This window comes from Mirounga leonina, unplaced genomic scaffold (assembly GCF_011800145.1).
Source record: "Mirounga leonina isolate KUSES-001 unplaced genomic scaffold, KU_Mleo_1.0 Mir_176, whole genome shotgun sequence".
Lineage (NCBI taxonomy): Eukaryota > Metazoa > Chordata > Mammalia > Carnivora > Phocidae > Mirounga > Mirounga leonina.
In genome coordinates this window covers 23,281,539-23,306,552 of record NW_023270454.1, presented here as the reverse complement: position 1 = coordinate 23,306,552, position 25,014 = coordinate 23,281,539, and the positions used below count along the sequence as shown (strand labels likewise).

General features: G+C 40.1%; 2 protein-coding genes across 2 annotated transcripts in view; one reads left to right on the top strand and one right to left on the bottom strand.

Annotated features, from left to right (window-relative positions):
* The window catches only part of MARCHF1 (membrane associated ring-CH-type finger 1), an 86,665-nt gene that overhangs the window by 4,388 nt on the left and 57,263 nt on the right, over nt 1–25,014 (bottom strand). Inside the window, exon 3 of the mRNA XM_035022775.1 lies at nt 7,201–7,348. Within this exon, the coding sequence (XP_034878666.1) occupies nt 7,201–7,348 (148 nt within the window). The remainder of the gene's footprint in view (nt 1–7,200; nt 7,349–25,014) is intronic.
* Nucleotides 1–25,014, top strand: part of TMA16 (translation machinery associated 16 homolog) — an 80,165-nt gene that overhangs the window by 36,745 nt on the left and 18,406 nt on the right. The window lies entirely within an intron of this gene.

Below are 25,014 nucleotides of genomic sequence, written 5' to 3'. Positions count from 1 at the left end.
ATGTGTAGTCTACAAGAGCCACAGAAATCAGCCCACAATTTGTAGGGAAATTTATATTTAAAGAGCAAGTAAAAGTACTTTAGACAAAGAAAAACAAGTGCACCTTTCAGCTCATCATAGGCTCTTGGGATTCTGAGTCTGTGCAAGATTTTTCTAGCAAGCCAGAGAGGAAAACGGGGGACTCCAGGTAAAAGTAACCGGTTATAGAACTTGAATAAAAAAATAAAAATGAATGACAGAATACAATTTGTAAATTGTTTTTTTCACATAAAAAATTCTTCCAGATATTCCTCACTGCATTTTCCATTGGGAATGGGTAAAGAGACATGGACTGGGACTATTTAAGGGCATTTCGCCTTCAGGAACCTGAGACCAGAGTTTATTGATAAACAGGATCCCTGCCACCGACTGTCACTTCTCTCCTTTACAATCACTATTTATTCATCTTCACTCCTAGAAGCCCCCTCCTTCCTGGCTAAGAAATACCCAAATCCCAGATAAATTTTTACTCAATTTCTTTGCAGACCAAACCCCAATAGGATATCCCTTATCATGGTTAATGGCTTCTCAAAGGCTGTTTTCCCATGTAAAATCCCCACTCATTCTTGAGGATTATGGTTTTTTTTTTTTTTTTTTTTAAGTAGCCCAACATGGGACTCGAACTCAGCACAACTCTGAGAGCAAGACCTGAGCCGAGTTCAAGAGTCAGACGCTCAACAGACTGAGCCACCCAGGCGCCCCGAGGATTATGGGTTTTATTCCTAACAATCAGCCACTTCAGTCTTTACATCTTCATCCATCCTAATTCGGATAGCTGTTTCATTTCCTTGAGGTATTGAGAGCCTGTTATCTGGCATTCTCTTTGGTCTCAGTTCCCTCATCTTTGGTAGCTTGTTCAAAAATACTCCCATTTGGCTCATGCCTTCCTGTAACCGGGTCCTTTGGTTTCCATCCCCTCTCTCCTTGACTCTGGCTGTGGCCACACACGACTTGTTTGCGCCGATAGAACAACAACAAATACAACACAACAGAAACTTCAAAAGTGTTCCCACTGTGTGTGTGGTTTGCTCTCTTGCTACTTTTTTAACCCTAATTGACACGTGAAGAAGGCAGGACCATCAAGCCTTTTGTGATGACAACACAGCTCAGTTGTTGTGTCCTCCAGCCGAGAGCATGCCTGCGGCCAGACAGAGGAGGCCAGTCTTGATACAGCAGTCAGCCCATGCACCAGCTGTTGGCAGCTACGGGGTGAACCTGCAGACAGCAGCCAGTCTGGCCCCGGCCAGAAGAAATGCCCAACTGATCTGCAGAATTTAGGAGTGAAATAAATGCGTGTGGTTTGAAGTCAGTAAGTTTGGGGGTGGTTTGTTATACAGCAAACGATAACTGATCTATCAGTTAAAAATGAAGGTAATAGTATTTACCTCACTAGGTTGTTCATGTGGATTAAATGAATAGTTCTTGACATAGAAAGTGCAATGTAAATGTAGGTTATTGTTGCTTTCTGAGTGATTTATCACTCGTATCTTTGGCTGATCTGAGTTGTAGATCAAAGCTTTCCCTGGTGCCTCTAAGACCTTTCTAACTTCAATGGGCTTCAACCTTTGGATGTCCCATCTGGATTCCGGGCAATGAAAACCTCGAGAACCAGGAGAGAAGAAAGTCCAGTCAGCCACCAGCCAGGTCACTGTATTCAGTCAGCACTACACCCCCTTACCCTGTGGCTCTGGGCATCCTTCCAGTTGGTAATTCCCTTCATGGAGAAAAGCTCAGAAATCGCACGGAAAATCAACTAAAAGGTCCTGAAATGTTTAAGTGGCAACTATGTGTATTATTTGTTAGGGAACATTGATGCCACACTTTCAGACTACAAGGACAATGGTTTGTAAACTAGGATGTATTCACTTTCAGACTCAGACTCATTTACTTTCTAGCTATATTGTTTCTCAGAAAACATATTTCCCAGCTCTCTCCACTGGAGGAACACACGCAAGGTCACCTGTAACATCTTGATTCTTTGTTTTCTCTTTAAGTCAAATTGGGTAAACCAACAACCTCCCAGGTGAGTGTTTATAATAAAGCTGCAGATGAGGCAAATTACTTCCTTCCTCATCTTTAAAATAGTGATCTCTAAAATCTCTTACAGCTTTTAAATTGGAATTCTCAGAGTGTTCTGCTTATCTTATGTAGCACATCATGTAAGTAGAGACACCTGGAGTGTGTCTAAAAAGACTTAAACAGCAGACGAGAACCTGTCTCATTTAACAGCTGCAGGGACAATATATATTTAGAAAAAGCATCTCATTGGTAAGTTGGGATATTTTTGGCTGGGTGCTTAGGTTATGCAGAGTTATAAAATGTGTTCGTGTAAGGGTGTGTGTGAGCGGTGGGGCTCGGGAGGCGGTTTTCTCCTTTTGTCCTGTTTGCTTCTCTCTGGTTGCATAAATTATTAAAAAGAAAAAAACTTTCACATATTTGTAACATATTCCTTAACTTGTTTAATGGTAATATTCACCGTGAGTAGAGACAAATACATAAATATATATAAATATGAATATATAGAACAAAATATATAAATATATATAAATTATACAAATATATATGTGCAGTATTTGTATAAACACACTATTTCATTTTATTTGATACAAGGTCAAGTTCATGGTGTCTTTGAAAAAATGAATCAGAAAGAACCTTTGAAGGGTATTCAGTCCAACTTCGTTTTACCAATGAGGAATTTGAGCATCAGAGTGGTTATTTTATTCAAGGTAACTAGTCCGTGAGCAAGGCAGAACTAGACCCTGACCTTCTGACAAGGAGCTCAAATCAGTGTTTATCATATTTAGCTTAACAATAACAGTACACATAATTACATTAAGGAATGTAAGGAATGCTTAAACAACAGTGCTCAAAAGGAAAACATTATATGGATTGCTGGGAAGTGATTTTTAACACCTACTCGCAGCAGATGTTAACAGCGAAGGAGTATGGCACTAGCCATAGTTCTCTGCTGGGGTCAGCCAGAGCTAGCAATGTTTTTGAACCTCTACCATTACTAAATGCTTGCTGAATAATGAAGCATAGTCCTTGCCCTGGAGTTACTTAGAGGCTCACAAGTGAGTCAGGCATATGAGAAAAGCAATTTGTTATGCTAGTCCCTAGTGGTGTATACATTTAAATAGTCCCGGGGCAACATTAAAATCTGTACTGCCATATGATTTCATTTATATGTGGAATCTACAAAACAAAACAAACAAACAAAAAAACAGAAATAGACTCATAAATACAGAAAACAAACTGTGATTGCCAGAGGGACAAGTTCGGAGAAAGCTGAAGTAGGTGAGAGGAGGTATGAACTCCCAGGTCTAAGTAAGTCATGGGGATGAAAAGGACAGCGTAGGAATTACAGTCAGTAATAGAGTAATAATAGCTTTATATGGTGACGGATGGCAACTGTCCTTAACTGTGCTGAGCCTTTTGTAATGTATAGAATTGTCTAATCACTCTGTCGTACGCCTGAAACATATTATATGGCAGCTATACTTCCATTAACAACCAATCTGCACCGACAGTCTCCCCAATAGTATACATTGTTGTGTTTTCTTGGTCTGTATTTTTGTGTTTTGTTTTTAACACACAAATAGTATACTGGAGCATTTTTCTAGCGTATGTAAAGATAAGGCAGGAAGAGCATCGCTCCCCCAAATTAGAGTTAGCGATGGGTAATCGAGGGTGTTAAAGTTTCAAGTACCGAGACTCTGATTTTTTATTTTTTATTTTTTTGTCATTACAGGTGATAGAAAAGTGAGAGAGCTGTCTGGAGCAGCAGGCTCATTTAGTCTAAAAGAACAACCATTAAAAACACAGGAAGAATTTTTTTTTCTCTCTAGCATTGTTATTACAATTCAAAGAATTTTGCTGTTTTATATTCAATCTCAGTTTGGGCTAAAGAAGGACAATGTGTTCCTCTTCAAATGTTTTTGAAGGTTTTCAAGGCAATTGAAAATATATTGACTTTTAAATTACGCAGTTTTTTCAAATTTTAAAAAGTAAATTCAGGCTCAGCACTCACGGTCCCAGTGCCAAAGGGAGATGAACATAATCCCAACTGATAGAGATGCCCACACTACCCATAAATGTGTGCTTTGGGAAGTCAGGCTTTAAATACAATTTGGACATAAGTACAGACGATTCCCTTTGCGGAAGTCACTATAGTTTCCACCAGAAATTACCCGAGTTAGGAGCTGTCCCACTGGCCAGTGGCTCTGTAGGGATGGTCATGGGCACTGCTTTCTGAGAAATACTCTTCCTAATTCAAAAGCTCTGAACACCAAAGATAAAAGTTATCTCATTTCCACTTTTAAGAAACTGAAAATAATTTTTAAAAGTGTATAGTAGAAAGCTGACCTTTATATATATATATAAAGCCAACCTTTGATTATCATTCAAGCTTTTCTTTTGGGAAATCTGACTGAGGGGACCGAGTGACAATTCACTGGGAGACTCTGGTCTGAAATCCTGCATCCACCCAGAACTGAGAAATGAAAAAACAAAAACATTTTGAAGAAAAATTCTAAAAGAAAGATAAAAGGTAGGAAAGTGTGGGTGTGAGACGTTCACGCTTCATCATTCCTTCTGCAACGTTGACTGGGCCACTTGCCCCAGTGTTTGGCGGTGATTACATTACCGAGCATGGGTTAAAGGTGGGCAGAAGTGGAGAAAGTCCAGTAAAGAAGCTGTTGCAGGTTTCAAGTAAAAGATAGGATAGTTTGCACACAGATGAGAGCAGTGGGAAAGGAGAGCCATGGACAGATTCCAGAGGCCTATGAGGTAGAATAATAGGATCTGGTGATTGACTGAAGGCAGAAGTGGGGGAGAGGGAGATGAGGAATGACAACCCAAATGGGTTTGGGACCCGAAGTTAATAACGCCTCTCCCACAGGTGTTAGGGTGGTCAGTGGTAGTAGATTACGAGTTTGGACACACTAAGTTTGGGGTGCTTGGAAGACCTTTAAATGGAGAGGTTCAGGAGGCAGATGCATGATGTGGAGTGCAGTACGAGCTGGAGATAAATCTGTAATATATATAGTAATAATATATATTATTACTTGGCTTGGCTATCAGCATGGAAATGACAACTGAGGATGTGGGTATCCAGGGGACTAGAGAATGAGCAGGCAGAGTGACATAAATGGAAGGAAGCTTGGGGCCATGGGTTTCTTGGATTCTGGAGACTCTGGTGGCTGAAGTTGAGATAGTCATGTTCATTGTAGGATAAATGATCCCTATTCACTCACAGGTCTCAGAAGTGGGATTGAGTAACTGAATGTAAGAAAGGGGTTCTGAACTGTCTACATATGAAGGACAAAAGATTGCTTCTTGTTATGTCTAGGACAGGTGCCTTTAATCTTTCTTCCCTGGCATGTGGCTAGAGAAGACCAGAAGGAGCCCTGCAGGCTGGTACGGCCAGACCACATCAGCGTGACTGCTGGGAGAAGGCAAGGCTACACGGGGGCCGACTTAGGATTCTCAAACACTGAACTCTCAATCAGACATCTAAAGCTATGAAGTCTCTGGCTGTCGGATCTGCCCTCGATCACTAGGAAAACACTTGAGTCCTAAGATCCTACACTGGGTGTGCCGAGGTGGGGCTGGTGCTGGGGCGTTATCTTTGTTTTCTGTATGTACATGACTGCTGTGTTTATGGCACACTTTCTGTTACTTAGCTTGGGCCGGTACCTGTAGCTATAGGGGACGTGGGTTAAAAAAAAGGGGGAGGGGTCCTATCCTCAGGGAACTTATTTAATAGGAATGTAATAGACATTTTTAATCCAGTATCTCAGGACTAATGCAGAATGTAGTTGTAAACAGTCTAGTTTGGTATTAATTGTAAATTGTAGATGTCAATGTAATATTGAACTGAAAAACAACCAAACCTCGCCACACCTGTTTTTCTAGCTTTTACTCTCATTCAGAAGAGAGCGAGAACTGTAATTCTGTCACCCACCTCCTTCCCCACCCCAACACACACACACACACACACACACACACAGCGAGAACTGTAATTCTGTCACCCACCCTGACACACACTCTCTCTCTCTCTCTGAATACATAAACCACATCCCCGCGCATCCGACGGGACGTCCTCAGTCCCTCATCCCACGCGGCTTCTCCAGCATCCAGGAGAGCGCTTGCCGGTGCTCACTGCTGCCACCATGCGGGCAAGCGTGAGAATGGAACATCCGTCCCTTCTGCTGTTACTGAATCCAAAGAAATGCAGAACAAAACTTTCCCTATTAATATTCTTTTCCTTCTTCATTCTTTCCCTCACTTCCTCTCCCTTATTTCCTGTCGTCTTTTTCTTTTTTCAGTTTCTTTTTTTTTTGAGGGAGACACATAGACATCTTTTAGAACACTACAAACTTATAGTGTTAGCATCTGAACAAGTTCTCTTTTTAAATTCACCAGTGGCCTAATATTGTGGGATTTTTTGGGGGGTAGGGGTTATTTTCTCACCTCTTTACCAGCTTTGATTTAGGCCACAGGCAGACAGATAGAGCCTGATGAGAAATGGAGCTGAGGACCTTCAGAAGTGAAGATAAACCACCTATTTTTCCCTCTGCTTTAAATAAATTATCCATTTCAGATGTAAGACTCTGCTTTAATGATTTTTAAATGACTTTCTTTGCAGACTTGACATCATCTTTCACAATTAAACTTAGCATGGCTAAAATTTCAAGCCATAGTGTTAAACTACTCAATCAAATTATATGGTACTAATTAATAAGCTACAACACATTCTTTACTAGAGTATCATCTTACTCATGTTTTAAAAGAAGCAACAACTGCAGTGAATTAAATAAAATGAAAAAACCTTCCACTTTCACAACTGTTTGTCTTTTCACATCAGGCAGAACAGGATCCCTACTCAACTCCTAAAACCCCGAAGTGATGTGTGACATCTCTATATTTGTCCCACTAAGGTTTAATGGACAATCAATCTCGCATCTCAGCCGGGGAGCCCTAGATATTCCATCCGAGTATTTATAACATAATTGGAGAAGACTTAATTGCCGGTACTTGTTTTTGCTGATATATCACACATGAAGACCCAATAGGGAAATAGTTTCCCCACCCACCTCTGGTGTGGTCAGAGAATCCAAGAGGAGAAAAAAAAAAAAAAGGAGAGAGACGTGCTCTTACCATTATCGTTGCCTTGCTTGATTTCCTCCGCTGTCCGATCTATTAATACATACAAAGACCAAACCACACAGGTGATGGCGATTACGTGGAATGTGACAGAGCAGAATATTTTCCTCCTTTCGCTCGTGGTCATCTGTAGTTTCTCCCACTGCAATCATAAATGAATCACACAATGCTGAGTTTCTAGCTAGGGAAATTTGCTCCCCATTTATATCCCAGACATAGACAATGAATAGAGGAAAAACATAAAATATCCACAATTTCACATGACACAACAACATTCAAATAAGTCTTTGTGTTGGGAAAGATACGGAATCATAACCCCTGGAGTTATATATAACTTAAATATGTATTAAAATGAAAAGAAATATTTTCCTATTCTCCAAACAAATTAAATCAAATAATTTCTGTTTTGCTAGCCTGTAGTTTCCTTGGGATAGTTTTACCGTTGTACAATTTTTAGAAATTTTAGAAAACATTTCCTTTCAGGTTTCTGCATATCACTTCTTTGTGGTACTAGATTATAAGTAGTAATAAGTAATCTCTTCTTGGATGAATACTTAACCGGATACAGTGTTGCATTCTTGAATGTACATTAACAAGTGTTTGAATGGCTGAATGATATCTGATGAGAGAAAGTCAGTCACCATCTGCTCACAGCCCTTGTCCTAGAGAACACATTTGAACATCTGGGCAATGGGAGAAAAGTATCCTTTCAAGCACAGTCTTGATTTGCTGCTACCATTACTCTCAAAAATCACTCTCCTTTGGTCACACTCCTCAGAAAGTAGAGGCTGCTCCCTCCTGGGAGAGAAAGAGGGCCGCGGTTTTTACAGTAGTGAGTTAAGGTTTATATGAGGGAATATGTGTTTATTTATTTTGGAGAAACAGACTCTCAAAATTTGGATGCCTTGCCAGCCACGGTACCGCTTCATTTCTCTGTTAGGAATTGTGTGTTTAGTTTTCTTTGCACTATTTCTAAAGGAAAATCAAATCACTGTGATCTTATTGGAGGTGAACTGCAGTGCCAGACTTTCAAGAAACCATGATATTTTCCATTCTTATTATGCTCTCGCTAAAGCAAAATCTTTAGAACTTCAGAGGACCCCCTTCCTTTCCCACCCATCCCCACATATAATTCCATGTACAATTCAGTCGAAGGTGAGGGCATACGTTCGTGCTCCATAAGTCCTGGCTCGGCCACCTGCGTGGAGACATGGGTGAAATTGTTTAACTTCTCTGGGCCAGTTGCCTCATCTCCATAGGATGCCGACTGCGGCAGAGGCTGTGACAGAGAGGTTTGGGAGGAGGATACATTCTTCCCTTGTTCCTTTACCAACAGACTCATTCTGTGAGGGGTGACATCGTGCCCAGCTAAAAGCTGCTTTCCAACCTTTCCTGGCAGAGGTGGGCAATGGCTGGTTTCCGCCAATGAGCTGAGATGGCTATCGACTGGGGTATCGAGTTTTTGTCTTCCTGGCACAGGAGCTGCCCCTTCTTCCTTCCCTTCATTTTCTCTTCTTTGTTACCTGGAATTCATAATTAACAGTAGGAGTCCCAACAGCCATCTTGCAACCTCAAGGAAACGTCTTGAGAATTGGAGAGACCTCAGTCCAACAAACAATGGTTCATCTCTGGATGCCCACTTACATGCGAGGAAAAGAAAGCCCTGTCTGATGGAGCCATTGTTTCTCAGGACTCTGCTACTTGCTGTCAAATACAATTCCTGATAAAAGAATTAAATGGATACTTCCTAACTTCCCTTCCAGTCTGACGATTAAGATCCTATAATTTCATTTGTAAGAAGGCCCAATGCTTAATGTCTGATCAGGATGCTCCAGAAAGTTTGGTAAAGACTTTAGAGAAATAAAGGTTTCATTTCCAAACACCATCCATTCCCCTCCTACTGGCTAGTCATCAACACAGTTTTCCTTGTAAGGGGCTCTTAGAGCCAATTAAAAATTTCACACTTCATCTTGTACTTTCTTTTTCCTTAAACTATATTTTATATATTATTCCAAATAAATAATGGAGAAATCGTGGTAATGTGGCTCTGAGAAAACCAGGTGCTTCAATCTAGGATCTATTTTTAATTAATCAACATTGAACCGAAGATTTTAGTATGTGTATCTTGGCTTTTATCAAAAGTTCACGCCATATCTGTGAAAGATTGATTTTTAAAATTCCATTTTGTCATTGAATCGTTGTCATGTTCATCTGAATAGCCTGTATAATTATAAAATAGAATATTATCACTTGGCAATAGCATTTTGTGATTTAATAACTTGTGAATTACCTTTATGGACAATGTGACCAAATAAAAAATGCAGGATGGTGCAGAAAAGTGGCTTTACAAGTTCAAATTTCCTAAATGTTCTGAGTGGATGAAAATACCTACAGTAAACAGAATATCCAGACCAAATCAACCATCATTTGCAGAAAAAGAACCTTAAGAATTGTGTCTTCTTAAATCTAAGGAGCATTTTGACGGAATGGCTGAAACACATTTTTCAAATGTAATGAGCCTCAAAGAAAGAAATATCCATGGGGCTGACAGGGATGGACCAAGCCATTTGTAAAGCCTCCTTCTGCTTCCAGACAATAGAATCTCCTAAGTTGTCACTTCCTGAACTCAGTCGCATTTTAAGGGGGAAGTGAAGTGTAAAGGGACCATCAGACTCTCTTGCTTTCCCTTATAAATTCTTACAGGGACTATTTGGGAATTCAAGAGACAGCACACAGGTAAATGCAATGCCACAGTGCCCTCTCCCTAATGATTACATTACTGCACCCAGTATTCAGCACAGAGTGCCAACAGCAATCCGTGCATTTTGTAAAATGTTCATCCATCTCCGCGTGTTTTCACGCTTATATCCAAAGTTTGAGTACGTTTTGCAAGACTTCACGCTGAGGAATGGATCGAAAAGGCAAGGATAGAAATCATATTTTAACAAAGCTGCCATGAAGGGGCTCTGATTTAATATTTGGAATGCTGAAATTTAAATGCCACTTCACCAAAGCTTTTGGGTCAGGAAAGTGATAAGCTGTCCAGATGCACACAGCCTTTGTGCTCCCCTGTCCAGTTTTACGAAGCAGTGTATGCTGAGGTCCCCGCGAGCCCGGGTGCGATGGTTACCGATGGGATCTCTCCGAAGGGAGATGGGAGAGACAAGAACTTCCCCGGGTCAGGTGTCAGGTTGGCCCCCGCTCAGCAGCAGGGTCGGCCTCACCCGCGCCCTTGTTCAGGTGCGAATTCTCACTCCACTTAGGAGAGGACTCTGTGTTGGCTTTGCCCACGGGCACACAGAAAATATCAGCCCTTGCTCCGTCTCTGATGACACACAGCTCTCTGGAGACGGCGCAGCCTCACTTTCGCCTTGCCACAGCAGGGCAGCGGGCCATTGCCTTTCTTCTTCGGATTATTCAGGCTCCAGTCAAATATCCGTCCCCAAGTTCCTCAGTTTTAAGAGAACACATGAGGGGGCACCTGGGTGGCTCAGTCATTAAGCATCTGCCTTCGGCTCAGGTCATGATCCCGGGGTCCTGGGATCGAGCCCCCCATCGGGCTCCCTGCTCCTCGAGAAGCCTGCTTCTCCCTCTCCCTCTGCCTGCCACTCTGCCTACTTGTGCTCTCTCTCTCTCTCTGTCAAATAAATAAATAAAATCTTAAAAAAAAAAAAAAAAAAAAAAGGACACGTGTGTCTCCAAGCTGACTCAAGGAAGCCGGTGGAACTGAGAAGCCGGCAGCTCCCTTTCCCTGCCCTGAGGGGCAAGGGACAGCCATGCACCACAGGACACCACCCCACTTTCTACAAACCTTTATGCTGCCCCCATCCGTCTGCAAGTCCTCTTTTACTCTTTCAAAATGGGAGATAAGCTAATGGGGGCCAAACCAGTTTCACAAAATCTTAGCACCTTCTACATGGATGGTTTTGCACCTTGCTGTAGGCTTTACAGTCTCTGGGTCTTTGGTACCTGTTTTATTGTTCTTGCCCTCTGATGCCTTACTGAAACCCCTCAACAATAGAAAGAATTGAGCAGATCTCTGTTATTCACTTAGAAATATACAGCTAGATTTTTTTTCTGAGGACTTCCAAATTGGAGTATAAATTGATGCAAAGATTGTTTCTGTGAAATTTTCCATTCATGCTAGCTAAATCTAACTGTGCAGGTTTTCTAGTTTCAATTACTTGTATTGGTATTCTGTCCTAAAATACAATTTAAGAAGTACCGTCCAATAAGAATGTTTTTTTAAATCTTCCTGTCAGTGAAGAATAAAGGCAGTTCAGGGGCGCCTGGGTGGCTCAGATGGTTAAGCGTCTGCCTTCGGCTTAGGTCATGATCCCAGGGTCCTGGGATCGAGCCTCACATCGGGCTCCTGGCTCAGCAGGGAGCCTGCTTCTCCCTCTCCCTCTGCCTCTCTCCCTGCTCATGCTCTCTCTCTCCCTCTCTGTATCTCTGTGTGTCAAATGAATAAATAAAATCTTAAAAAAAAAAAAAAAGAATAAAGGCAGTTCATTTGCACAATATCAAAATACACGGGCTGGGGACTGCTTTACTAATTCCACTTCCTTTTCTTCCTTGACATAGTTCCAACTACATTTTCTAACTTTCTTAACGGCCTTAAAACCAGAATGATCAGCAGTCTATTGAATGATGGAGCAAATAACTACCACCAGGTGGCACGAGGACCGTACCGTAGGAGTAACCAAGACTATTTTCCCTGTCTAGAGCCAGACTCAGGAGCTCCCAGCCAGCCAGCTGTGCAGCTCTTTCTAGTCATTTCAGCAACCAGCATAAATGCAAAACCACACCTAATTGTCCCTCCCTGTCATAACACTTAAAATATTCTGAATCTACTTACCATATGGTAGAATTTTACTGCACGTGCGTGAAAATAATATCCGGGACAGCACATCTAAAATTAGATTTTTTTTTTTTATCTGCATGCTTTAGTAAGATGTATTCTGCCCGAGGATAGTAAGTAAACCCTACAAAAGTTCTGAGGTTTACAATATTGGTGAAGTTTCTAGAGGGCCCACTGGTGTGGGGGCAGTGATTTTTTGTTTTTTTTAATTGAAGAACAGTTGACACACGTTACATTAGTTCGAGGTGTACAACATAGTGAGTGATTCACAAGTCTATACACTACCCGCTGCTCACCACAAGTGTAGCTACCATCTGTCACGCTACAACACTATTATGATGCCATTGACTATATTCCCTTTGATCCCGGTGACTTAGTCATTCCATAATTGAAAGCCTGTACATCCCACACCCTGATCCCCAGCCCCTGTCCCCGCAACCATCAGTCTGTTCTCTGTATTTACGAATCTGTCTCCTGGGGCGGTGGTTCTTAAAAAGTGTTCCCCAAAAGCATCAGCTTGGGGCTTGTTGGTGTTAAATTAACGAAACAAGGAGGCCACTGGGTGGAGGCGGCTCTAATACCACGGCAGCCTACCTAAGCTAACCCAAATCTAAGCCTATACATGCCTGAAGGCTCAGCAATGGAAACCTCGGGATAACCAGTCACAAGCAGCCAACTAGACTTTGAGCTACAGCCAATCGAATGATTACCTTTCTTTGCTTCTGCACTTCCTCTATATAAGTCTCTCCCCTGGATCCTGTGGATAAAGAGGTCCCAACCATTTCTGGTTTTGTACTGCCTGATTCAAACTGAGTTTCCTCAAATAAACTCTTAAAATTTTTAATATGCCGGAGTTGAGCTTTTAATGTTGGAAATGCAATATTTTGGGCCCCACACCAGACTTACTGAATCAGAAACTCTGGAGGTGGGGCCCTACAATCTGTGTTTTAACTAACCCTCAGGTGATTCTGATGCAAGGTAGATCTTGAGATGCACCTGCCTCATGACACTTGGCAGAGTTGTATGGTGACCTCAGTGAGTCTACCTTAGGAATAGCACTTGCCACTCCCTGTCATAAACTAATTAGTAGTCCAGGAAAGGGAAATCAACAGACCAGTTTGGTTACCTGGCTGTGATATAAATATTTCAAGCTGAATGAACAATTACAAAATCAGTGAATTTGTTTGAAATAAATTAATCTCATTAGCTCATTAATCACTAAACTATTTCATTTTTAATTTTCAAATTAGTGTTACGGTACATGAAAACATATTAAAATCTAATTTTCTTAGTTATAATTCAAATACTGTGGGAGAGAACCAAACAACAGACTCTTTATATTTATGAGGCATAACTCTTGAGACCTTAATGGATCCCCGAGTTCACAGATATGCCTTGGTAAATCATTTCTCTCTTAAAAGTGGATTGAAGAACCCTGGAAAAGAACTGTGACCTCTTCAGGGGTTTAGTGATATATATTTTTAAAGATTTTATTTATTTATTTGTCAGAGAGAGAGAGAGCACAAACAGGGGGAGCGGCAGGCAGAGGGAGAAGCAGACTCCCCGCTGAGTAAGGAGCCCGATGCGGGGCTCGATCCCAGGACCCTGGGATCATGACTGAACCAGGGGCAGATGCCCAACTGACTGAGCCACCCAGGCACCCCTCTTTTAGTGGTATTTACTATAAACCTGATGATAGATGGGAAACAAGACAACCAGAATGAGATGTGGAGGGTGGGTAGTTGGTTAAGCTCACTGATTAGTTAAGGGGCTCACTATCTGACAAAAGTCAGAAAGTGTCCATGATTCAAACTTGTCTCTCAACAGAATTACAAATAACCATGTACATGGATCTCCGGGCTTTCTTACAGAGAGCCCAAACCTCAAATGTTATATCCATAAATGTCCTGTGCGACTACTATAATCTCTTAAAATCATCCTTTCCCCCCCATAGTTCCCTCTTCCACTTTGGGTCCACTGACATGAATGATTTCACATCTTTCGTGCATGGTCCCATTTGAAGGCGAATTCTCTACTTTTGGTTGAGTGTAGCTCCTCTATGTCTCTTGACAACAGGACAAGAGGAGATGGTCTTGTACTGCAAGAGGGGTTAGGACCTATATCCAAAAAATCTGCAAGCACAAACAGTGATGAATGAACCATCCAAAACTCCAATCGAAATGCAAATACAGGATTAACAATTACCATGTTGGGATCATCGGAGCACATGTTGATTTATAGTTGGGGGAAACAGTCATGGATACCCAGGTTAGGTAAAGATAATACTGCAAGTAACTGGCAGTCTCTCTGAGAAATGGCTTCTACATTTTTCCCACAAAGAGGAGGAACACCTGGGAATCTGAAATCAGTGGCTACATCTTGCTACCGCTCAGTTTGTCTCCTTCAGTATTTAGAGTTACTGAATAATGGACATTGCCTGAACATGGAGGGGAATAAAAGTAAAAATTATTCAGTTCTAGGAATCTTTTAAAATTACAAGTAGTTTTCAGACTTGGCTGTCTAACAGAATCCTCTGGGGAGCTTATGCCCAATCTCTACACCCAGGCTCGGCTGAATCCAGCACTGAGGAATGAGCTAGGCAGTTTCAAAGTTTACTGAGTTTGGGATTCAAGGGGTACTTGTTAAAAAAAACGAGGGTTCTGGGTTCAAATTCTGACTCTACCACTAAGTGCTGTGTGATCTTGGGGGAGTTATTTTAATTCTCTGTCCTTCCATTTCCTTTCCTGTAAATCGTGATAAGAACAGTACCTACTTTACAGAGTCAAGTTGAAGTGAGTTAATGCATATAAGGGCGGAGCAGTATCGTGTACTTAACAAGAATTCAATAAATGTTAGTGACTATCATAACTTGGAACTTGCAGCACCATATCCAATTACACTTCAATTGTCTTTACCTTTTAGATTAATGCATCATGTTGATAACATAACCGAAGGATGAAGAACAGATGAGCTGGGATTTGTTCACACAGAATTAAGGCAGTCAAAGCCACCTATCCCCATCTATTTTCCAAGTACAAATAGGTTTTTTTTTTTTTTTTTTTTTTTCCTGAATAGTGAATCTCATAGCAGGGAAATACAGTCTGTTTTTGTTAACTATTTGTACAAAGAAGGGTAAGTGGATAATTTACTCTGCATAAACTTGGTAGAATCATTCAAAAGGCTGCACAATGGTAGCTTCTTTTCTGTTAGGATTAAAAAAAAATATATCACCAGCTGTGATATATGCATGCCCCAGTTAGTTTTCTTTCTTTTTGTTTGGAAGTTCAATTCAAAATGTTATGTTAAGACTTCCCAAATAAATACTGTTCTGCGTGACAGTTTTCATAAAAGGCTGAAGGGACTCAAACAGTCCAGATAAATGGAAAGCATTAATGTGGGTGTATGGATTATAATTATGCTTTCCTGAGTAAAGGAGGACATGAGAGCCAGCCTGATAGGAAACATCCAGAAATATGCCCCAGGGCCTCTATTCTATCTTCGTGATTGCACAACCCAAAAGTTATCTGAGAATGGATAAGTGAAAGAAGTAACTTATTGTCCTCAAAAGGTAATTCACTTGGGTTTCTATACAAGATGACTCTTAACATTTGCTTTTCAAAAACAAACATTTTTTGAGGCCAACCGATACAATAGTACTTTACTGAGAAGAGTTGGTATGACTTTACAGTATTTTGGAAGCAGCCTAGTTGAGTAGAAGAGTAGAGGTGTTCTATCAGGGCAAATCCAACTTAGCACAAAAATCTAAGCATCCCAGAAATACATTTTAAAGCTCTAGGAGAAGGTGCACTTATTTATTTATTTATTTAATTTTTTAATTTTTTTAAAGATTTATTTATTTATTTGAGAGAGCGAGAATGAGAGAGAGAGAGCACATGAGAGGGGGGAGGGTCAGAGGGAGAAGCAGGCTCCCTGCCGAGCAGGGAGCCCGATGCGGGACTCGATCCCGGGACTCCAGGATCATGACCTGAGCCGAAGGCAGTCGCTTAACCAACTGAGCCACCCAGGCGCCCAGGTGCACTTATTTAAAGCAATAGTAGTAAAAATAAATTGTATCAATATGATTGTCACATTGGTTTACAATGTGAGTAATAAGTTACTAAGAAACATGCTGATGCAGAGAGATGTAAATTACCGGATGAGCAACTGTCCAAATGCAAAGACACTTAGTAGCATCAGAGGCCAAATGAACACAGAAAATGTTGGAAAGAACCAGGGGGAGCAGGGAGAGTTGGGGTAGGAGGAGCAAGGGGTCCGAGTGGGAGGTGAGGAGCACAAAGTGCCAGTCAGGTCAAACAGGCAAGAAGCCACATGCTCAGAGAGGCCCTGGAATGAAGTCACTGAGAACACAGACTCTGGGGTTAGGCCCACCTGGATCAGAGCCACGGGCAGGAAGTCTCAACTGTCTGATGTGGGGCAAGTGACCTACCTCCTTAAGCTCCAGTTTCCTTGTGGGTAAAATGGGGATAATGATACTATTTCTTATACAGCGTATTTGTTAGAATTATAGAAGATACCATCCATACATAGTTAACATTTAGTAAACCCTCAAGTAAGGCAGGGGCCCACACTGCTCTTGGGCCCATTGTGGGCTCGAAAACATTACTAGTTTTTGAATTCCTTGAAATGTAACAAACTCAGTTCGCCTTCGTTCCCACCACTCTCTTTGGTATATACCCCACTTACCTGACTCATTTATATTACCTGCTTGCTGCCTGTGGGCAACTGAATTTGTGATCCTTGGAGTACTAACATCAATAACCAGTTTTTCAGAGATAGGAGCCATGAGGTAAAAAAAACCAGACATCCCGTGCTTTCAGAATCTTGGAAAGAGCTGAGGCTCTTAGGGGTGACTTAAGGGGTCTCAAGGGCCATTGAGTACTAAAAGATGCTCAGAGAGAACAGTCTGGAAGACCCAAGTTTTTGTACTGATGTGCTGGAAGGCATTTATAGAAAACTTGTATGTGAGAATATCAATACTACAGGTATAAATAGTCTAAAAAATTGTGGCCAGTAAATCCAAAGTTGCTAAAATATTTGAATAAAGCATATTAGATATATTACATTCAAACATATCAGGATTACAATGTTCTCTTTTTATAAAATGTATGTATATTACATATCAAATATATATCTACAAATACAGGAATTTGATGTGATAGTAAACATTTTTTTCTTATAAACCTTTTCCTGATCTCCCATTGTTTGCTTTCAAGTAGTTCAGGAGAAATGAGATTTCCTTCAAGTTTTGAGCAAGACATTTGTAGTGTAAGAAAAAAAAAAATTGCTGAGTGAAATCATCCACTAGATGGTGCAATGATATCACATATGAAGATGACTTGGGCGGGACAAAAAGAAATGAACAAGTAAGTCTGTCTAAAGGGGAGAGATACTATGTGGTACTCTCGCACATCGGCATTGGAGTTGATATGGTAACAGTTAAAATGGCAAATTCTGAGGCTCTGTCCCAGATCCATATGGGGGTACTTAGGAATCGGCATTCTTAATAATCACTCCAACTGATTTTTCTGTATGCTGAAGTTTGAAGATTACTTTTCTGAGGGAAGAAAAATTTAGGAAAACATTTTAGAGAGAATTTGTAATTTCTAATATTTTTTCACAAGAGTGAAAATATTTCCACTTCCGTGCCACCACCCTTACCCCCCAAAAAACTCACCTAAATCTGGATTGATTAGTATTGTCACGTAAGAACACAAATTACATACAGACTTAATAGATGCACTTAGACAAAATTTACTTTAAAATATTCAACCAATACTCGGTTGTCTGCTTCCTCTTCAAGTTCATGGTGAAAAATATCCTATGATACATTCAGGAAGAGATACCACTATATTACCGCTCTAGGCGTGCTAAGCGGGCAGATCTACGGTGTTGGGTCTGTGGGGATAGTTTATTATGGGCTGTGACTTCATAATGAAAACAAAGGGAATAACTGGACCGCATTCCATAAAATGGCCTATTCCTCCTTGTCTACGGATTTAAGACCTTGCCTAGGACTCCTGGAATTGCCACTGCAATTCCACAGAAGAAATAAACACATCCCAGAAATATATATTCCTCATATTTATTTATTTTGTGTCTCCCTTCTTTCCTCCTCAGTGATTATACATAGGCCAGTGCTCTTTCTTTGTACCTAAAATGATCATAGCTTTGCATTCTAAGAGAAAGTACCCATGCACGAAGCAGAATCATAGAGATTGGGAATATTGGAAGTCTTTTAAGAAGACCCAATTTTAACCCCTCATTTTCTACGTGGAGAGACTGAGGCCCAGAGAACTGAACTGATTTGCCCAGAGTAATACTCTAAGTGTATGTAGTTTGTTTGTTTTCCAAGCTCTATTGAGTAGTGGATTTTTTCAATCAGGAGCTGATTACTGAAGCATCACAATGTTTCAGATATTTTCTAGGTGCGAGGAACAAGATAAGCCAAATTCCTGTTTTCACGAAGTTTACATCAGCGTCATAATTGTGGAGCTTCGAGTATTAGAATGGGGCGCTGTATGATTGCCCATTGGACTTTGCTTTCACGAATGCGTCTATCCTTCTCCCATCTGTCTTCTCGCGCGCACGCGTGTGTGTCTGTGTGTGTGAATGTGTGTAGTTACCTTTCTAAAATATTCCTTTGGGTGGCAGCAAAGAAAAAGAGAGGTTTCTTCATGGAGTCTCCATTGTCCAATGTCAATTCTACTGACAACTCCTTGTCAATACTTATTTTTAGGACAAAAAAAATTTTTTTCATCTTATTTCCAACCTGCTTTAAGAGTAGTGTCCCATCTGAATGCTGTGGTATAATGTGACTGGGTTGAGTTCTTACTGTTGGTGGTGGTGTTTTACTCTCACATAAACATTTGAAATAAATCTGATAAATAAATATATTTTATTCTACTCCAGCTTAAATGGCAGACAGTGAAGCTTTAATCTCTAACTATTGATTCATATTTTAGATATAATAACACAAGGATAACACAAATAAAATCAGTTTTATCAGTACTTTGACATCAAGCATAATTAGTTGGCTCACTATATTACCTTTAAACTTGTTTTGGCATTTTAGAGACTGAGCCTTTGCTAAGAGTTTTGTCCTAAAACCGAAGCCTTTTTATTAAATAGTGGAGTTCTTTGGAGTTTCTAGGGGTATATAAGTTCCCTAAATTGTATGTAAAATGTTGCATTTACTTTTCCTGGGGAGAGGTTCATACTTCTCATTGAATTCTCAGAGAGGTCTGAGACACTTTCCGGATTAAGAGCCCTTGCTTTAAACTGCTCTCCCTTTAATTGATTTAATAGTAACATATCCACTTCTTACAAAATAAGGAAGCACCGGACCAGGGAAGAGGGGGAGGTACATATAATCTCCAGAGGCTAGAAATGAAACTTAGGGTTGGGGAACGTGACATGTTTGGAAAACAACCACAACTGGCCAATTTCCTCATTTGCAGCACTTAGAATGGATTCTAAATCTCAAATGCTGATTCTCAGCCTACTGGTGGTGGGAGACAATGAAGCAACGCTCGTTCCTGTTTACGTGGGAATGTTCAGTTGTTCCCATATTTTGCCGTATAAGAAAGACAACTGTGTCCCATCCTGCCATCCCCAAACCTTGTGTTCTTCCATTTAAGAAGAAGTTGCTTTCAACCAAGGAAAGCTTTTGGGTAGCCAAGCATTTTATGTCAGTTTAGAGGACACCAAAAACAATTTGTTCTGGACCTCCCAGAGCCCTTGCCAAGAAATCTGTTTTGAGCAAGGATCCCTTATGTCTGGTTACTCTCTCTGTGGAATTTCTTGAGACACAAGCAATACTTGTTCACATTCTGGAACAAATTCCATTTTTCTTCCTAGACCTTAAGAGTGAGAAGTGAATACGAGAGGAATTCTTATTCAAAAGTTCTCATTTAATAGCCTGTCCTTTTTTCCTCCAGTCTCTTTGGAAGTCTAATAAAAATGGGGTTCTTGCTCCTCTCTCCCAGGTCCTTCATTCCCAGTCATTAAAATTCTGATAAAACACCTTTTTCCACAGCAGATTCAGTTGTCAATTTCTCTAATGCCACTGAATCCCTGCAAAGGGATAGGAATCAAATAGTAAGCCAATCTAATAGTATTCTACTAACTTGTCCTTATAAAAAACAAGAGGTGAAAGTCAGTTATCCACATTGAAAATGGAGCAGGAATGTTTAATATTCCCATTTAAACATCCCCCCCCTTTTTTAAACATCCCCTTTCTATTAAAGATCATAAAATGCTTCCAGTGCTTGAGCTGAGCATGACAAAAGGGAAAGAGGGGAAGGTGAACTTCAGGTTATGTGAAAATTTACAGGGTTCTGTAAATAGAGATTTGTCTGAGGAAACTGCAAAGACTCAGAGCGTGAGCAAGAGGTGAAAAGGCAAGCAGTGAGGTGGGGAGAGTGGGCAGGACCAGATGATGAAGAGCCTTGAGTATCAACCCAAAGCCAGGGAATCTGGAGCCCAAGATCGACATGGATTAATGTGTGGGGAAAAGTAGCAGATGTTCTTCCCAGATTTCCTTCATGGAATTTGTTCAAAAGAAATTTCATTGTGCCTAGTTGAAGTGAAAAGCAAGACCACAGGGACACAAATGTGGGCTGATCTCTTTGAGTGAGACACCAGACAGAGTTTGTCTGTCCTTCTGAGGAAATGGGGAGAAGGAGGAGTTAAGTTTGTTGGGGGGTAGCTGAGAGGAGGTGGATGCCTTTGGCTTCATGATGAGATTGCTCACCTGCTGCTGGACTCACCAAATGGTGAGGTAAGTGAATTTGGGGACAAAATCCACAAAGTGACTGATCTTTGATTTATATGAACAGAGGTCGGATAGCCTGTATGGACAGAGTATGTAGAAACAGAAAAGATGTTACAAGTGCTTGCAGAAAGCAGGTGCAAGATGTGGGTGGGCATTAAGGAGGGCACGTGTTGGGATGAGCGCTGGGTGTTAGACGCAACTGATGAATCATTGAACACTACATCAAAAACTAATGATATACGGTATGTTGGCTAACTGAACATAATAAAAAGATAAATACATTAATTTTAAAAAAGGATGTGGATTGTCCCAGGCCATGGATTTGAGGTGTGGTCCAAGTTTAAGCAATCTCCAAGGAGAAAGATAGGAAGGAGTTTAGGGTTTAAGGCTTACCAGGGTTTTTAAAGGCCGTTCTTATAACCATATGGAGGGCAAACTGGAGAGAGGGTGACTGACTAGTAGTTTCCACTACTCGTTTTTCCCTCCAAGGGAGGGAAAGAACTGATGTCTTAACAGGCGGTCTTAGTAAATATAGCTTCTACTTTGGAGAACATTGATACTCTCAAGGGTAAACTCCCTTAACTTCCTGTCTTTAGACTAAAACCGTATTTATAACTGCATCACACCCTTCTTACTTCCTTTCCTCTTATTGAAGAAGAGGACAAAATGTCCCTCTGCCGTCCAAACTAGTCATTCCCCGTGACTCTGGACCCTTTGGTTGTATCTTTTCATTTATTTTTAAATTCTCTCTCTATATATGAAGCCCCCTTTCCTTTCACATAAACACTTGCATGTCCCTCCCAGTTCTTGCTTTATATTAGCTCATTGCTTTTTTTAACTGCATATTCATTATAGAAAACTGATAAAACACAGAAAAGTAAATCAAATAAAATCATGAGTAATCTCATCTTCAATGTGTCTCTTTAATCTTTTCTTCTTCTTTTTTTTTTAAAGATTTTATTTATTTATTTGAGAGAGAGACTGAGAGACAGAGAGCATGAGGGGGGGGAGGGTCAGAGGGAGAAGCAGACCCCCTGCTGAGCAGGGAGCCCGATGCGGGACTCGATCCCGGGACTCCAGGATCATGACCTGAGCTGAAGGCAGTCGCTTAACCAACTGAGCCACCCAGGTGCCCCTAATCTTTTCTTCTTTATGTGCACATGCAACATATGAGTATGTAAGCATTCAGACCATTTTAAAATGGAAATTTAATTCATATATATCTTTATTTCTTTGAAGCCCCAACAGAATGGAGGTGGAGAGATAAGGGGAGTGATTGATAATCAGGAAAGTTTGAAGGAAGTTTGTGCTAAGAAGGAAGTTTGTGCTAAGAAGAGGTCAAAGGATCGAGGGAGGAGGAAAAACATACCCATGTTGGGAGGCTGGATGAGAACAGGAGTCATCTACAAGCTGCTTTAGCAGGCAGAGAGGTCTCACTCTTCAGGGAGAACTTAGAGAATGTGTCTAACAGAGGACCACTTTGGGAGACATTGTTGACAAGATGGAATCCATGCAGGGTCTGAGTCACCTCTCTAAGACCATCCAGCCTTAACTTAAAAACCTCTGATTGTCGGCACTTGTGTTCTAGCCTATTATTCATCCCATCAGTGGAGCCCGGGAGGACAGGATTTTACCTCCATCCACTGCTTCAGCCATTGGCTACCAAAAAGGAATGTCCTCTTCTGTGCCACAATGCTTTTCTCCCATCTGCAGAGCCGGGGCAGACACTCCCTTTTACAGTGTTCCAGAATATTTGCACATAGAGGAGGGGGTGGGGGGTCAGCCTTGGACATCTAGTGGAGTGGTAATGGGAAGGCTTCTACCCTATAATTAGTTGGAAGAAGCAAGAATTGAACAACTGTGAGCCACCAAGCCCCAAACAGTGTTTTGTTGACACAATTTTAAAAAGTGACTTTGAGAGATAAGGGACATGTATACTGCACATATTTAAAGTGTAAAAGCTGATAATTTTTGACTTATAACCTGCGAGGCTATCACCCCGGGTGATATGAATATATGAAGAATATGAATGTATCTATCATTCCTCAAAGTTTCCTCTTATCCTTTTGTAATTTTTCCCACCCAACTCTTCCCCTGCACCTTCTCCAGGCAACTAGTGATAGGCATTTTTGTCTTTTGTCATAGATTAGCATGCATTTTCTAGAGTTTATTATAACAATATATGGTCTTTTTTTGTCTGGCCTTTTTCATTCAGCTTAATTATTTTGAAATTCACGCATTGTATCTTGTATCAATAGTCATTCCTTTTATTGCTGATAGTAGTCCTATTGTATGGCTATACTACAATTTGTTTATTTGTTCACTTGAACATTTGTGCTGTATCCAGTTTGGGGACTCCTGAATGTGCAAGTCTTTGTAAGAACATACGTTTTTATTTCTATCAGATAAATACCTAGGGGTGAAATAGCTAGATTATATCATAGGCATATGTTTAACTATTTAAAATACTGCCAGACTTCTTCCCATAGTGGCTATACCATTTTATACTTCCTCCAGCAATGAGTGAGGGTTCCAGTTCCTCCGTAGCCTTCCCAACTTTTGGTATGATCAGTCTGTTTAATTTTAACCATTCTAATAGGTGTATAGTGGTATCACTGTGGGTTTTAACTGGCATTTCTCTAATGACTAATGATGTTGAACATCTTTTATGTTTTCATTTGCCATCTGTGTAACTTTTTGGATGAAGTGTTTATTGAAATGTCTTGTCCATTTTAATTTGTTGGGTTGTTTGATTATTTTACTGTTGAGATTTCAGAGTTCTTTATACAAGTGAAACACAAGTCCCTTATCAGCTATATTATTTGGAAATATTTTTTCCCAATGTGTGGCTTGACCTTTCATTAACAATGACTTTTGAATAATAGATGTTTTTAATTTTGACAAAATCCAGGATACCAATTTGTTCATTTATGGATTTTTTTAGGGTCATATCTAAATATCTTTGCCTAACCCAAAGACTTTCTCCTATGTTTTCTTCTAGAGGTGTTATTGTTTTAAGTTTCACATTTATAGGTTAAAGTTTGAGTTAATTTTAAATATAGAAGGAGACGTGGATAATATTTTTTTGCATTTATTAAAAAGGCCATCCTTTCCCTATTGAATCGCTTTTGCATCTTTGTTAAAACAATTATTTGAGTATATATGTGTGGGTCTGTTTCTGGACTCCATTCTGGTCCATTGATTTATTTGTCAGTCTCGATGAATATTACTACATTCTTTAATTCCTGTTGCTTTATAATATGTCTTTAAATTAGGTAGTGTTATTCCTTCAAATTTGTTCTTCTTAAAAATTGATTTAGCTATTCTAGTTTCTTTGCATTTCTATGTGAATTTTATATTTAGTTTGACAGCTTATTTTTTAAAAGCCTGCTGGGATTTTTTTAAAAATTGGGGTTGTGTTAAATCTGTAAGTCAGTTTGGGGTGGGGGAGAACTGATCACAACATTGAGGCTCCCAATCTGTGAATACACTAGATCTCTCCGTTTATGTAGGTCTTTAATTTCTCTCGGCAGTGTTTTGTTGGTTTCAATGTACAGTCTTGTGCTTCTTTTATCAGATCTATCCCTAAGTATTTAATAATTTTAGTGCTATCAGAAATGTTGTTTTAAAACAATTTCTAATTTAAAAGTTTGTTATTAGTATATAGAAATAGATTTGATTTTTATATATTGATCTTGTGCCCTGTAATTTCGCTAAATTCACTTAGTAGTCTAATAGCTTTTTGGAAATTCCATCTGATTTTCTACATAGATAATTATGTCATCTGCGAACAAACACAGTTCTACTTAGTTGTTTCCAATTTGAATTTTTTTTCCCTTGCTTTATTACCCTGGCTAGAACCTTCAATACAATGTTGAATATGTTTCATTTTTAAATAAAGAAAGAAACATTATGCTAACATACTTCAGTGAAAAGTTTTTTAAATGTAACAGTACATCATGAATGTCACTGCCTTTCATTTTTCATGGTTGCATATATGTTATCACATAGCTCAACTGAAGTCTCTCCTACCAGCTCACTATTAGAAATTTTGGTTGTTTTGGGTGTAGCATCTAAATATTTTTGCCTATTCCAAAGTCATCCAAATTTTCTCCTATGATTTCTTCTGGAAGTATTACTGTTTGAGGTTTTA